This window comes from Xiphophorus hellerii, chromosome 20, assembly GCF_003331165.1.
Source record: "Xiphophorus hellerii strain 12219 chromosome 20, Xiphophorus_hellerii-4.1, whole genome shotgun sequence".
In the NCBI taxonomy this organism is placed as follows: domain Eukaryota; kingdom Metazoa; phylum Chordata; class Actinopteri; order Cyprinodontiformes; family Poeciliidae; genus Xiphophorus; species Xiphophorus hellerii.
The window spans coordinates 26766994-26783256 of record NC_045691.1 but is presented as its reverse complement, the minus strand read 5'-3'; the positions used below and the strand labels follow the sequence as shown (position 1 = coordinate 26783256).

General features: G+C 40.9%; 2 protein-coding genes and 1 non-coding gene across 6 annotated transcripts; 2 read left to right on the top strand and 1 right to left on the bottom strand.

Annotated features, from left to right (window-relative positions):
- On the bottom strand, window positions 1–6717 carry rpn1 (ribophorin I). Of its 2 annotated transcripts, XM_032548776.1 has the most exons (11): window positions 6356–6717; window positions 5275–5339; window positions 2995–3301; window positions 2693–2902; window positions 2270–2462; window positions 2076–2175; window positions 1816–1954; window positions 1405–1524; window positions 995–1240; window positions 688–909; window positions 1–597 (listed from the first exon to the last, which is right to left on the bottom strand). In XM_032548776.1, exons 1-10 carry the CDS (start codon window positions 6593–6595, stop codon window positions 727–729), a joined length of 1803 nt encoding a protein of 600 aa, XP_032404667.1. In that variant the 5' UTR covers window positions 6596–6717; the 3' UTR covers window positions 1–597; window positions 688–726. The 2 variants fall into 2 exon arrangements, with proteins under 2 accessions (XP_032404667.1, XP_032404665.1); XM_032548774.1 differs by having other exon boundaries at window positions 1–909; window positions 6356–6716.
- Window positions 6718–6931: 214 nt separating this feature from the next.
- Window positions 6932–7004, top strand: trnaf-gaa (transfer RNA phenylalanine (anticodon GAA)). Its single transcript has one exon. It is a non-coding gene; the product is annotated as a tRNA-Phe (tRNA).
- Window positions 7005–8327: 1323 nt separating this feature from the next.
- rab7a (RAB7a, member RAS oncogene family) lies at window positions 8328–16166 on the top strand. 3 transcript variants are annotated; one of them, XM_032548808.1, is made up of 6 exons: window positions 8328–8449; window positions 12390–12452; window positions 12602–12728; window positions 12808–13026; window positions 14454–14582; window positions 14679–16166. In XM_032548808.1, exons 2-6 carry the CDS (start codon window positions 12400–12402, stop codon window positions 14772–14774), a joined length of 624 nt encoding a protein of 207 aa, XP_032404699.1. In that variant the 5' UTR covers window positions 8328–8449; window positions 12390–12399; the 3' UTR covers window positions 14775–16166. The 3 variants fall into 3 exon arrangements, with proteins under 3 accessions (XP_032404699.1, XP_032404700.1, XP_032404702.1); XM_032548809.1 differs by having other exon boundaries at window positions 8375–8453; XM_032548811.1 differs by lacking the exon at window positions 8328–8449 and adding an exon at window positions 8698–8716.
- Window positions 16167–16263: the final 97 nt, after the last annotated feature.

Here is a 16263-nt window from a genome sequence, read left to right as displayed (position 1 = left end):
TGAGTTTCTCCAAACTTTATTTCCAAATTTAACCGAGATCCATATCAATGCCCCCTTCACAAAATAAAAGGTTCCATGTCTCGTCTTCCACACAATCTAATCTCCTTTAGTCTTTAATCTCAAAGAGTGGGGAAAAAAAGAAAAAAAGTAAATCATACAAAATGTAGAAAATATGAGTCGGGAACATCCAAAACGAGCGCTGGCCTTGATGCAGATTCAGAGCTTCAAATTTTAAAACATCAGTCCGGGGGCAAAGACTGCAGCTGAGGTCAGCATAGAACAAAAAGCATCCTCTTCAACACTTACAATCTTTAGCTTCAGAATACAGTATGTGAGTAAAGATGTGAGGCCATTTCAAAAACCTTAAACCATGCATGCTTCAGAGGGAAAGACCAGAACATGAAATCTGAGGCAAGTGGAACAGAGATTAAGGGCTAGCTCAAAAAAAAAAAAAGAAAAGAGGATCAGAAACAAACATCGTTATGTAGCTGCTCCGAACCCGAGCAAACAGTGAACCACAAGTTTATCACCAGGCACAGAGGTACATGTCCAGATAAACTCATCACTTCCACAAAACGAGATGTTGATAGTCCATGTCTGGATGCAATGATGGTAAAAAAAAAAAAAAAAAAATCAACAACAAAAAAACAAATGTAAAATATGTCACATTTCATGTCATTTTCATACCAATACTTGATGAAAGCAGCATGTTGGTGGGTGTGAAGCTTAGAGGGCGTCCAGCAGGCTGTCGATGCGGCTGATGAGCTCTTGTCTCTTGCCGGTCAGACTCTTCTCGCTCTCAATGTAAGTCTCCTTCTTGACCTTACCACCCACCAGCCGCTCCGCCTCCGAGCAGGAGCGGCACACCAGGTCCTTCACCTGGCCGTCCAGCTTCTGAATCTCTCCAACCTGGAAAAAAAAAAAAAGAGCACAACCTGGTGAGCGACGCGGTGGTTCAACGGTCTTCCCAATTCTCAACAGCCGACCCGCGCACCTTCTCGGCCAGGTCGGAGCCCTCCGTCTTGAGGCGGGCCTGCAGCGAGCTGATTTCGCTGGTCAGGGTGCGGTGGTCGGCCTCCAGGGTCTTGCGGCCGCTGTTGAGCGCGCCCGTGTCGCGGGACTGTTTGTAGCGGTTCACCACCTCGTCCATGTGGCGGTACAGACCCAGACGCCTGTTGACCAGAGTGAGCACCTGCTCCGTGATGGAGGCCACCTTCATCCGCACCTCGGCCGCTGGATCCTGAACAAACGACAGACACGGCTGGAATGATGAGGCTTTTATTCAGCTGTTAGGAACGGCAAATGCCGTATGGCGATGCCTCGAATCTTCAGAACAGTAAAATGAACAAAGCAAACGAAGAAACTACACAAACATAACTCGTGATGACATTCGGTCTTTTATACCTTTGTGATGGCAAAGTCCAGCCGTACGTAGATGATCACAGTGAAGAAGAGTATGTAGAAGGCCCCGACCACCAACAGAGGCTCCTGCAGCATCAGGATCTTGTTGAAGGTATAATGAACCTGCAGATGATAAGAGGGAACGGCGAGTTAATCAGACTGGTGGATAACCATGTTTTTGAATGTGAATAATTACATGTTCAAAAGGGTACGGTTAGGGTTAGGGTACAACCACTCACATCTTATTCTAGTTTTGTTAGGGCGGCAAACACTACAGCTACTTTAACATTCCTTTATTTCATGGTTGTTACATGCATCAAGTCAAGGTACAGCTAAAAATGGAAGGTTTTCGTCTACAACAGAAAAAAAAACAACAACAACTAATCACTAATTCAACTGTGCCCATCATCTTACCACAAAGTCCTGAATATGCTGCTCCACCAGGTTGTTCTTAGTAGCTACCAACACCGGTCTGCCAAACGTGTCCAGGTACGTGTAGTGCAGCTGGTTTGGCATGCGGTCAATTTTGTAAGGTGTGTCCACGTGGATGTTTCTGATTTGTACAAAACAAAACCAAAAAAACCCATTAACGTCGGCCAAAGTTTCATTTTCATCTTATCGACCTACCGGACAGATTTGACTCGGGGAGCAAAGAGGGATAAATAAATACTTACTTTGCGCCTTCTGGCAGAACGATCTTCACAGTCATGTAATCGATGACCTGGTCATCATAAACATGGTCAACTAATCTCATTTTCAGTGCATACTGGTCGCCTAGAATGGAAAATGATGCAAACCCCCCCCAAAAAAACCCAGTTAGCATCTCAGTTTTATGCAGAAACAGTGACTAAATATTTCCAGAACTCACCGAGGGTGTAGAGGTATTCGTAGCTGGGCAGATTGTAGCCGATGATGTAGTGAGTCTTCCAGCCTCCAAACAGGGGGAACCGCGGTCTGACCTCCACTTCCACAGAGTCATCCAGAACCTGCAGGTGGGAGGTGGAGATGTTGCCGATCTCATCCCGGTAGTAGACGTCTTGAGCCGAGGCAGGAAGGATGGTCTGCGGGGGAGAAAAGATGGGAGTCACCTTATGTCATCAACAAACCAGAGAAACTAAGAGAAGCAGAGAATCAAATCAGATGGTTTTCAATCTAAAAAAGAATAAATAAATTAAAAAAAATCACCAGCTCAGCCCTACATTGTTTTGACTTTATGTCCAGTAGAAAGGCCTGAGCTTTTCAGGTGTTGATGTTTGAAGGATTTTCTTTTGTTGTATGTTGGTATTTATACCTTGAAGGACTTGACAGAGGAGATGCCGCTGTCCGACTGACGCTGGTAGTCGTAACGCGAGAAAGGGCCCTTCAAAATGGCTCCTGTGTGCCTCAGATCGATGGTTTCCTCAACGGCAATGTTCCCCCAGTGAGAAACCTCAATGGTGCGCGTGATGCTGGTGATGGTGAGGAAGGGTGTGTTGTTTTCATAATGGATCTTCAACGCATCCTGACGGGTGGAGAAAACAAAAACCAAACCTAAGTCGCACGGCATTGCTGGCACCTTTTTGGCGAGCTGACCAAACGTGGGCGGAGCCATACCTCGCTGAACGGAGCGACGTCGCGGAATGGTCCGTACTCGATGATCTCGTCGGTCTTGCTGGGGTTGCCCAGCTTGGTGTAGCTCTCCACCGTCTTCGAGGCCAGACGGACGCGGGTGGTCTGGCTGCGGGTGGGATACGGGGAGTACAGATAGTGGTTGCCCTGGAAAACCACCAGCTGACGCTCCGCCTGGGTGATCTGCGTGGGGAACGGCTTCAGGACGTGGCTAAACATCATCTCGGTTTTCACTTTCAGCTGAGCACCGGCGGCCAGAGTCGAGGGCAGCAGCACTTTGTAGAACTCCCCTCTGACACGAGACAGAAGAAGAAAAATATGGATTAGTTATCAGACCGAAGCTTGCTTTCAGTCATCATGAATTTCAATCCTTTTTTTTTTTTGTACTTTTAATGAAACATCTGATGTGGAAGTTTGAATTTACTGTGAATTTTCTCCAATCTGCATATAGGTAAAGTTATACACACAGGCTCAAATATATTGATGCAACCCCCACTGAGAAAATTTTAAAAACCAAGTTGCACCTCAAAACCGTGTATTTTGCAGCCATAAAACATTTGGAACCATTTTAACCGCATCTTATGGACCAATTTGACCTTTTTCTAAATCAAAAAGCTCATTGAAATTTATCATTTCCTTCCATAATCCACAGACTTTCATTAAGCTTGAGGTTGGGGCCAGTGAACAACCGGAATGCCTTCTGGAGAAGAACTTTATACTCAACATAAAAAAAATAAAAAAATAAAAAACTGAGGCATTTGGTCACAATGACAGTAGCAATGTTTAGAGGAGTCAAGGTAAGGTGTTCATATTTAAAAACACAGTCAAGCATAGTGATAGAATTAGGCCTGTCGCGATAAACGATAAATCGATTAATCGTACGATAAATTAAAACTATCGACGTCATTTTAATTATCGGCATTATCGTCTCTTCCGGCCTTTTTCTCTTTCTGTTAATGACACTGAATGAAAAAAGGCTCAACTCCGGTGCTCTCCACTGACTCCTCCCTTCCTCATTTCCTTAGTGTAAAGCCCAGCTCACACTACACGGTCTTAGAGCTGTCGGCCGATTTTCAAAACCTGACAGACCACACATTAGCCGACAGAAATCCTAGGTATAACGGTTCGATCGGGTTCGTTCCTGCCGTGTGGTGTCCAACAATGGGCACAAAATAATGGCTACAAGTCCAGTGAACTAATTTTAAAACCAGGTATTAATCAATGCTTTACTACAATCTACCTGCAATGCATGTGGCTAGTGTCAGCGTAAAGTCCTGACTGAATGAAAATCATTAGAACCCATTTACGCCACGTTAACGAAGAACAGCTGAAAAGTTACCGGGTTTATCAACTGCGGTAGCAATTTCACTCCAACTCCTCCTCTTGTCATTTCTATATTCTTTGCATGTTGAATAAACATTAATGTTGTTTCCACATGTCATCTCCAATGTCCGCTGGACTTCGGGTTGCGCCGTGTCAGCTGTTTGGGATTCCCATCGGTAATTTCCCCTCAGAAAGTGCGGAGGAGAATCCGCGCTTTCTGATTGGCTACCTGTCACATTCAACAGGCTGCGTTAAGATCCCAGTCGGGGAAAAAACCCTGATTTAGATCAGAGGACGATCTACCGTAACACACCACACAATCTTAGAAAGACCAACGATCTAAGATTGTTGTAAGGGGAAAAATAGGAGCAAAAAATCATGTAGTGTGAATTATTGCATCAGGTAGTCGATGTGCCCATCTTCTCTATTTAAATCTAATTATTACTGAAGGGCAACATAATATACAGACTTCATAATCTGCACTCTTTTGGTTGAATGCAGTATTTATTTCCACTTTTACTTTATGTTGTTTAGTTTTTTTTTTCAAGTGCGTTTTTTGTTAATGGGGACCATTTTATTTTCGTTTTTGGTTGTTTTGTTTATTTTGTTTATCAGTTCCAGTGTTTAGTGATCTTTTGAAAATAAAGTGTATCTTTGACAAGAAGTCGCATGCATTATTCCGTCATTTCCATTAAATCAGTGTAAAAAGGTCTTCAAACAATATTATCGTTTATCGCAATAATTTTTGAGACAATTAATCGCTCAGCAAAATTTGCTATCGTGACAGGCCTAGATAGAATCATCTTATTCTGTTTTTATTTGAAATATTTGAAATTGATAACCCATTCTTTTTGATAAGGAGTGTGTGTAAACAATTGACTTGGTATTTTAATTACAACGGAAAACAATGGAGGACACTTGCAGTTCAGGAGATCAAATCACCTTTGTCCCTGGATTGATGTCTGCTGAAGTTCAAGTGTGCCATCCTCCTCTTCGTCGCCCTTCACCTGCAATAACAGTTAAGATATAAAACATGAGCGAACGTCAAGCTTGATGTCACGGTGTCCAGTCAGAAAACACAGCCTTGCAAGTAGGCCTGTCGAAATAAACAATAAATCAATGAATCGCACGATTAACTAAAACAAGCTTAATAAATTCCATATTCATGATTTACTGTTTTTCTCTTTCTGCCAAAACCTGGGTGGCAACGGTCTTCAGTCTGCTTCTGTGCGTTGGCCTCAACTGTTTGCAGAGACTTTATAATTAATTTTATTTGTTGTTTTGCTTATTTATTTTGGATAATAAAATGTCTTAGAGCTCCCGTGTTAAATATTCATTAGAATTTAAAATTCACTGATCTTTGAGAAATTGTTCTTGCATTATTATACCATTACGATTATATTACTTGAAAATGGCCTCAAAATAACAGTATTATCGTTCACCGCAATAACGTCTGGCACAATTCATCGTCCAGCAAAATTAGTTATCGTGACAGTCATTCACAGGAAAAGGAGGCAGAGCCGTGCGGAGTCACACACGGAAGTGACCTGCCCAGCGCATACGTGTCATTCAGCCACTGACAGAGCGTGGAGCCCCGCGGAAGTTGGAGGCTATCTGCTAGCATTGTTAGCCTCTCCAGCTTCCATTGATTCTCTCGGGGTTTAGTTATTACACCACAGTCTGTGAACTGATGTAAATGTCATGCATTTATTAATACACAACTGTTAACATTTGCAACCACTCGCTGTTTATGGTGAACTGACTTCCTAGCTTGCAGAATAATAACCAAACAGGGTCGGCTTTTTGCTTTGCTTTCATGCCTGCTATTAAAAAAACACACAATTCCACGATATGAGCGCATACTTATGCAGTTGAAACCTAAAAAATAAAACAGTAGCGAGCTGCTTCTGTGGCGGTTTCTGATGCCAGTGATCTGCGCTTACAAAAGATCACAAGCTAACGCTAGCTGGCGGCTGACGTGATGCGGTGTCGGTACTGTTTCTTTAACAGACGCTGGACTCACCGAAGCTCCAATATATGCCATGTGAGGTGCCAGGTCTGCATCTACGGCCAGTATAAAGCTCTGGACGGAGGACTGCCCATGGTTGGACAGCACGATCTCCGCGGTGATCTTAGCCAGATGAGTGCTCAGGTCCACCGTCCTCTTCACATCCTCATTCACCAAACCGTCCGCTGAAACCTCCGAGCTCAAAGCGGCCACAAACAGCAAGCACGCTGCCACGAACGCCGACCTTCGTGTCATCGTTAATGGGGGAAATAAGAACTAAAATGCTGAAGCTCGAGTAGAAGGTTTGCAGTGGGAAACGGAGCGCAGCTGAAAAAAGGCCGCCGCGCCGTTCTCTACATCAGAAAGGATGACGCTTCACTCAGTCGAACGTGATGGCGTCACTGCGCACTCAACAGCGTGCCGGGAGTTAGGAGTACATAAACCAGATAACATTTCAGATAAGCCTACTACATCGCCAGAGAGTCATGTCATGCGTATTTTATAATATGAAAAAATCATTCACAAACAGAATTCCACACAGACGAATTTTTCTTTTATGAAAACCGCTGTGTGTGGAGTCCTTCAACCCGCGCCGAAATAGCTCAGTTGGGAGAGCGTTAGACTGAAGATCTAAAGGTCCCTGGTTCGATCCCGGGTTTCGGCAGGGATGGTGGATCATATTTTTTTCCCCATGAGAGTTCAGCAAACTTTCAGTTAAATCTAATAACATGTGGCTTGTTCATATAGAATGCGCCCTATAGTCTAAATAATGTCCAACACAACACTGCTTTTGCTTTCAACTTATTACTATGTTTATGACCTAGCCAATACCACAAGTTGCAATCTACAGTTGGAACTGTCACGGTTGTTAAAGAAGTAACAGTTATTAACGTCACAGTTAATAACAGTGATGTTATTAACTGTGTTAATAACTTGACGCCATAACTGTTATTAATCTTCACTGCCCAAACTGAGGGGCAGTGAAGATTATTTATTTTTTTTTTACTTTATTTTTATTTATTTTTAACAACACATGTTCATAGTTACATTCTTCTGTCTCTTACTGACATTTATCATCTGCATTATAACTTGGCAGCAGGAGATGAGACAGTAGGTGTTCTTAACAAATGTAATAATGATTACAAAACAACAGAACGAAATCAACAGACAGATAACAGCAAAATAAAATAAATACAAAACATATGATTAAATCCCCCCTGAGTTAAGGTGGTTCACACCATGGTATTTTAGACCGACCCAAGAGAACACACAAGTGCAAAAGGGCAATCCTGTAATTGTGTCACTGAAATAATAACGGTATGACAGAGCTCCACCTTATATTAACAACTGTTTTTTGAAGCCTTGAGGAATATGTGATTTCTTCCATCAAATGAATGTCCCAAACTTTTTGTATCCATGTATGTAGGAGGTCCTGGCTTCAGCCATCTCAGTGAAGGTTATTTCTATTCTATTCTATTCTATTCTATTCTATTCTATTTTTGACACTAAACGCACCACCATTGTTTCTTTTAAATCTGTTTTTCTTGTCATTATGCTGGAAAGTATGGGTTTCAAAAAACCCACAACCAATCCCATAGATTGGTAGACATAAAAAAAAAAAAATTGCAAAAGATTTATGTGTCTCTTAGAAATATAAATAAAATAGTAGGTCTTCAAAAATGACACCAAGTTTTCTACATGAGATACTTTTTCAAAAATTATGAGTGATCTTTTCCCAAAATGTTATGTAACATTTGCGGCTCTGAACAAGTTTTATTTAGGCTGTAAAGGTTTTAGACGGTACCCTGGCCTATACAGTTTACACCAACGTTCTAGATACATTAAAACGTTTTTATATTCTTTTCTAATTTTTCTACAAATTTTTAGAGATTTGTTTAACTTGCTAATAATTGATAGGTTTTCTTTATTTATTTAAGGGAAATAAATCAGTCATTGACTCTAGCTATGTGATTTGTATTCTATTGGCTCTTGTGCAACGAGGCGTGACCAGCGCGTGACGTCAGACCTCACGAGCGCAGCTTGTTTTGGAGGAAGTGAAGAAGAGAGCTCCGTTCAGCTAGCAGCTAGCCGCTTAGCCTGACAGGAAAAGTGAGTGCCTAAATCGCCCGTCATATTTAGTCATTTTACTCCGACATTGACAGTATTGATTTTAACGTGCGGACTTAGTGGAGAGCCTAACTTTCGGACAGCTGTCGTCGCTCTAAACGTGTTGTTTTGTGTCATATTTTGTCGGTGCTGTTAGCCGTCCTGCGCGTTAAGCTAGGTCTTCCATCACAGGCGAAACAAAAAGTCCACCTTTGATTTCTGGGGGAAAAAAAAAAAAATCTTCTTTTAATCTGACGGCTCGTCGCCCAGGTTGGTTTGTAGTGACTCAATCTGTTTATTACTGACAATATATCATTGCTGTAGTTTTCTAATTATCATAAATATTAACATTCCCCTCCTTTAGCCAGCGGTATGTTACCTAATTGTTTACTAGACGGTTTTTGTCGTGTTGTAAAATCGACCATGAAATAGTTTCAAGCAGATTTCTTTACATATATGTAATAGAGCCGATGAGAAGCTGTTTATGGTGTTTCTTTTTCTGCTCATTTTCTTCCCTTACCGTGTAGCTTTGTCTGTTGTTTACAGTGGTAACTATCTTAAAGTGTGTTGCAAGTCTTACATTCCCGTGTTTATAACCTTTAGATACATGGTACAGTGGATCAGCACAAGAAAAACGCATTGAACCAAACAGGTCAGTTGTGAATGATGCCGGTTGTAACCCATTATGTTCCAGTCAACAGCGCTTGTTGTGCTAACGCAGCCTGCCAAGTCATGGTTCCTCCAGTCGTGTGTTTAAAGCCATGTGATCAGTTCCTGACACTGTGTCATGGGGTTCAGATTATGCGAGCTGCAAAGATAGCAGTGTGCTAGTTTTGCCTTCTGGCTGTGCGCGGGCAACTTTTAGTACATCAAAGTTTAGGACACTGGTTGTTGGGAATCCGTGACTCCTCTGGGCTTGTTATCTGGCTGCGTCACCTGATAGCAGTGATAGCTTTAACCCCACTGTAATAATAGAGTAATGGAGTTTGGACTTTGAGAATTACAGCTTCATGGGGAGGTTATTATTGCGCAACAGGGCTAGACTGAAGTCAGAAGTCTTCTGTAATGTCTTCCTGAGGCTCTGCTACCAAAGCAGCCCCTCTGCCATGATTGGAGGATTTTACTATAAAATTTAGGCGTATTGTAAGTTGGGGAGGTTATGGATTACATTTTAAAATGAAACATTAAACGCAGCTTTAATGGTTGCATTTGATTTACCGGACTTACTAAAACAAATCATTTTGCTCTAGGAGCTTTCTAATTTTAGTGATACAAAATTTTTTACATATTTTACTGTATTGTTTGGCATGAGCCGCTGTGTTTGTTTTAAGTGGATGTGATTACAGCTATGTCTGAACCTGTCAGTGTCAGACAGTCAGAGATCAACTGTAATAAGCAAGTTTTATCAAATAAATAAATAGGAAAAAGAGAAATACATGCTTTGATAAGTATGGATTATCTTGTAATTTGTACTTTTTCTGGTTGATTCAAAACTACTATTATTTTTTATGGTTTATGTTAGGAGAAATATCTGAATCTGCAGGTGAAATCTCAAAGAAAACCATCTGATACATGAATCTTTGGCTGGGAAAGACCTGATCTCAGTGCATTTCTTATTACAATATATCAGTGTTATTACATTAAAATGCTGAAAAATTTCACTTAAAATTTGAGTTGCTTTGTGTTCCTGTTGTTCCACGTACTATTCATCATCAGGTTTTTACCTTTTAGAAAGCTACAGGTATGAAAAAGTTTGTGTCTTTGCTATTTGTCAAAAGTGTCCAACACACAATCAGAATAACCATCAACATCATATTGTAATTATTTATACCTTATTTTTTTATTACTAAAGGTTTCCAGTTATCATAACTGGAAAACAACAGTACTGCAATAAATGAGGATTTGTACTTTTTAGAGATGTCAGTTTCTGTTTTTTATTTTTATTTTTTGGTCTAACCTGCTGATTCAGAGTTTAGTTTTTTCTAAGGACTAAACACAGAAAGAAATCAGCTTTGAATTTTTTTTTGACAGAGTTCATTTTGATTACAACACAAAGTGGAAGAATAGTTTACTAAATGAATCCCATTAATGCACCTTGGTATCTGTTCTTAACTTTAATCTAACATTAAAGTCTCTTGCGGTTGTTTTTCCTGGAGTAAAGCTGAAGAGGACTGAGACGGATACTTCATTGTTCAAGGACCAGAGTCTTGTAGAGCTACGCATTGTTTTAGGTTTCACTTTTAGTTTTTTTCTTGCTTTTGGTGGGGAAACCTTTGCTCTCTGTGTCTATATGAACCATGATATATTATTATGGGTTGTTTCAGTGTTTCCAGTTAACGCTTTCTTTGTATTTCCAGTCCAGCCAGTTGCTTGGATATTTTTAGCATCATGTTAGTAATACAGCTAAAGTCTGTGTGTTTACTTACGTTTGTATTTCCAGACATTTTTTTTAAAGGAGAGGTACAGTGTTTGGCCCAAATCCAAACGCTGACGGCCTGTGTTCAAGTTTGGGCAGCACAGTATATGACGATTGCGTAATATTACTGTTCAAGATCCGTATTTTCTGTATTTGACAAGTTATTTTTTTAAACGACCGGAAAATTTGAAGCCCGTCCGTCATTTGACAAGTTATAATTAACACCCCTGATTGGTGCACATGGGCAGACATTATAGGCTTTAAGCAAAGAGTTCATCGCAGAGGCAACTAAAATCAATTAATAAAAAATCCTTTCTGAATATCATCTCATGGACACTGAGCTAAATGAATCTTTCTGACCGGGAGCTGACAGCGTGTTGAAGAGTTATGGACCGGACGCTTTGGAGCGTCTGGTTCAGAAGACCAAACCTTTGGTAGAAATGGCGCGTTTAATTCAAGTCTCCATTACAGACCAGAGAAAACTAAAGAGAATGCAATGTTGGGTTAATCCATTTATATTCTAAACAGAGGAGCAGGCAGTTTATCTTGAGGAAATAAATAAAGATGCAGAAATTAATTAGACCGTGACATGAACAGTACGCTTTACAACCAATGCGGACGCGGCTCTGCCGCTGCGAAGAATTAAACTTAACTCACTCTGCGGTTTTAACAAATGGAGCAGGAAGACATGACCCTCCTACACCCAGAAGGAAAGCGGCGCTCAGAAGGGCAGCAGACGTAACATCTGTGTTTCGGGGAGGCGAAACCACGCTAAACAATCCTCGCACGCCCGGACCGCGCACAGGGAAGAAAAGAAAAAAAAAGATCAAACAGTTCAATTGATCGGTTTGGATCAGACAGATCCAACTGACTGATGAACTAGTGCGCAGATTTCTCTGCAGATGCGACCAGGAGGAATTTGTGAGGCTGTGCGTTCAGACCCCAGCGGGTGAAGTGCTGGTAATTTAAGTGGAGTCATTTAATTTTATTTATTATAAGTTATTGGGGCCACAGTCAGTGGTCTTTGTCACTACGAAGAAAAAGTTACCGTAGATGCGTTCATCTGCTTTATGTGTGATGGGATCTGGATTCACGGTTCAACTAGGTGAATATTAACTAAACCACATGGCTAAACAGCCTAATGTTAATATGATTGTAATTTGACGGGTAAAAATAGTACATGACCAATTTCTTTTTTATGCTGTCGGTCAAAATGTCGGAGAACAAAAAAGTCCAGCGCGACCTCTGTGGTACATATGTACGCACACACGCACACCATCCTCCACTACAGTTAATGCTCACTTTTGGAGTAATGCAGCAGTCTATGGCTTGGTTTACTGAATTTAATGAAATGTTGAAAATCTTTGTTATTAACATCCAACTGTCTCTCAATCCATCGCAAGATCAAAAATGAACTAACTTTGGAGATTTAAGACTGAAAAGTCGAAACTTTGTCAAGGAGAACATGTAGGAACTCCAATTACTTCTCTTGTTTTTATTTTTCCTCTAATTTTTTTGTCTTCGCAGCTGTGAAATCATGACATCAAGGAAGAAAGTTCTACTCAAAGTCATCATCCTTGGAGACTCTGGGTAAGTAGTTGTTGCAGATTTACGTTGGTTCTAAAAACGACTCTCCTAGCGACTGAAAAGCCTCTTCATGGTTTCAGCAATCCTGGCATTATGGTGACTTTTCTTTTCCTAATGTTTTTAATATGGGCTTCATATTTGTTTTGTTGTAGAGTTGGGAAGACCTCACTAATGAACCAGTATGTGAATAAGAAGTTCAGCAACCAGTACAAAGCCACGATTGGCGCCGATTTCCTGACGAAAGAAGTCATGGTGGATGACAGACTTGTCACAATGCAGGTATTGAAGCTACTTCTGACTCTCTACATCTGTTTGGTGCATACAAGCTTTAAGAAACCGCAACTGTTCTCCCTTTCAGATTTGGGACACAGCAGGTCAGGAGAGGTTCCAGTCTTTGGGTGTAGCTTTCTACCGTGGAGCAGACTGCTGTGTGCTGGTGTTCGATGTGACCGCACCCAACACCTTCAAGACCCTAGACAGCTGGAGAGACGAGTTCTTGATCCAGGCCAGCCCACGAGACCCAGAGAATTTCCCTTTTGTGGTGCTGGGCAACAAGATTGACCTGGAGAACAGACAGGTTAAATGATGTTTTTACTATAGAAATATTTCTAGGCTACAATATTTGATTAAAATTAGTTATTTAAAAGTGCATTGGGGTATGTTGGAAAAGTCTGTACATGACAGGAGGAGCATCTCTGAAAGATTTGTAGCCTTTAATTGGCACAGAAAGATTTCCAAATCCAGCATGTTCCAAGATCGGACAGAGAAAGTTCTGCTGTAATGAGTTCAGGCTTCGTTGTAGCTGCTATAGTCTCTTCTGGGTCTGTTTGCTTTGTTACCAATTGTTCCAAACATTCCCTAGCCAGCAGCCCCAGCTCCAGGCAAGTTTAGCAGGGTGGGGCATCGCATGAATCTACGTAGCAATAATAACATTACTCAAGTAAAAGAAAAAGATACAGTGAAGTAAAGCTACTCTTATAAGTACCTTTTTTTCAAAAAAGTTACTCAAGTGAATGTAACCAACATCGCTAGCCTGTAGGCTACTTGTTAGCAAGCTTAACGCGCTGTATTGGTATTAGCTAGTCATCTTCTAGCTAACATTACCTGTATCCAACAGCATTACTCAACTCAGGTCGGTATTAGTTTGGGGGGAAAAATTGTGCAAAGTTCTTTGAGTTTTACTGGTTTGCTGCCATGATTCTAAAACACACCTGAGTAGCTCTGCACAGCAGCAGTAGCAGGTCTTCTTTGCTGCTGCACAGGTGTAAACCCAGCACGAGCGTCTTAGCGCTCATGTTGACAGAGAGGGTATTTATGAACCCTAAATGAACAAACATTTTTCTTTCAGTAGCCCTGTCCACAGCGAGGAGTATTGTACAAGACTCCTGTACAATACAGGGGCTACAGGAGTCCGCACATCCTTAAAAAGTCTTAAAGTCATGTATCTAAAATTAAAGACTTAAAATGTCTTGAAAACATTACAAAAAATAAGTTAGCCTAATCACAGGTTTTAAATTTTGACTTAACATTTAAGACCTGACTATTAAAAATTGGTACAGTATTAACTGTTTAACCTTGTATATTTGTGTCATTTTTTTTGTCTAGCTTTACTTTTCTGTTAGCTTCTTTATTGCTCTCTGTGACTCGAGGTGGTTGAGGCTATCAGTAACTCATGGCTAATATGAGTTACCGATAGCCTAACTATCGGTAGCTATCTAGCTAGCTTTTTTTGTGAGTATCAAGGGTAACGTGCAACTCTATCGTATGTTGGATAGACAACATTTCTGCGAAGATATTTGTCTTAAATTCCATTCATAATGGTTGTAAAGTCTTAAATTTGAGTTGGTGAAACCTGCAGAAACCCTGATTGTAGCTCGTGTGGCCTGGTGTGGTGCGTTCACTGATCACATAAAGATCAGATTTTTGGCGTTCCAATAGATCAATCACCAGCCTCTTTTTTGTTGTTTTTTTTAGACAATAATACTGGCTCCTGTTGCGTTTCAGGTACCAACCAAACGGGCACAGATTTGGTGTCAGAGCAAGAACAACATCCCATATTTTGAAACCAGCGCCAAGGAGGCAATCAACGTGGAGCAGGCTTTCCAGACTATCGCACGCAACGCTCTTAAACAGGTATCAGGACCGTGACTGTCATTTTGAAGCATCAGCTTTTTGTTGCTGTTGAAGTTTAGTTAATGTTCCCTCCACTCGCTCTGGCTCTGATCTCAGGAAACCGAAGTGGAGTTGTACAACGAGTTCCCCGAGCCAATAAAGCTGGACAGGAACGAGCGAGCCAAGCCTTCAGCAGAGACCTGCAGCTGCTGAGGCCTCTGAGGATCATCAGGGGCTTGTCATCGCCTGCATCACCCTGTCTTGCCTTGTCTATTTATCCCCTGCCCCGTGGCCCCGCTGTGTTACGCCCTGACGTCCAACATACAAGCAGCGTCCCCGCTCATAAGAGTATATTACTACACACAAACATGCTGCACCCACCTCCTTATATAAATATATATATACAAAATACATTTTCTATAAAATAGTCTTTTAGTCCAAAGAACACTTTAAGGAAAAAAATTAGGTGTTTATTTGTTTGAAGCTTGTTTCCTCCCCAGTCTTTGCCCCTCTTACTCGTCCTTGGTGGTTTGGGGCTGAATTTCCTTCCGTTTCACGTATTTCCTGCTTTCACTCCCAGTGTGCTCCCAACTGCTTGTATTTTGATACTTAAAGTGGGAAATCAAAGCATTACTTCTGTATGTATTTTCAATTTCTGAGTTGGACAAATATTGTTTTTTTTTTTTTAATAATCAAAATGTCTGTAATTGTGGTGGTTATTTTCTCTCAGTCCACCACTGCTGCACGAACAGAGGAAACACTGCTGCTCCGTATTTTCCCTAATACTTGTTACGGCGGCGTGTACAGCCTGGACTGCATAAAAGAAATCTCCCTACTTCAGCAGGGCTTTTGTGTGAAACTAAACAAGTGAATTAGATGAAAATAATGGTGGCTGACTTTTAAAAAATTTGCATATAATTGAGAATTAAAGGGGGCAGGAGGGGTCAATCTGACAAATATGTACAGTTATTTTCCATCACAACCATGCTGTCATACCCAGTAGCTTAAATTTATGGAGACGACTCATTTCGAGCCACACAATAAAGGTGATTGTAGCTTGGGTTGGGACTTTTGGTCTAAGCGCTGCTCCTCTGTTGGGAAAATGAAGGTTCATCTTGTAATCTTGTACCGTTACACCATTTGACATGGGAACCAGCTGCATCAATACAGCATGTCAGATAAACCGGGAGGAGAGCTTTTTTTTTTTTTTTTTTCTGAAATAACTGCTATTATTAAATATGTTTGTTTTACAAGACTTTGTGTATAATTGCGAATTTCTCAATCATGATTTAGGGAAGGCAAAGAAAGCTGTTGTAAATCTCCATATCCGACTCTGCCAACTCGCCTGTGGTGGCAAACAGTTTAAGTGCTTCTCATCTTATTTTAACTGATTGGATCTTTAACTGTTGGTTTGTACTATACTGAGAGCTAGAAATTCATCGTAGAGTCTAAGATAGCACACATACTGTAACTCTGACTCTTAAAAAGAAACATGGAAGTCTTTGGCATTCATCATTATTATAATATGGTAATGCACAACATCTACATTGTTTCAAAATGTCTTTGCGTTTCAAGTAATATGGATAATAAAAAATCTTGACTTAAGCGTAAAGAGTTCTTGGTATTTATTATTAAATCTTGGGCAATCAAAAAACATAAATGGCATCAACATAAGAAATGTACAAACATTTTCATCTACAAA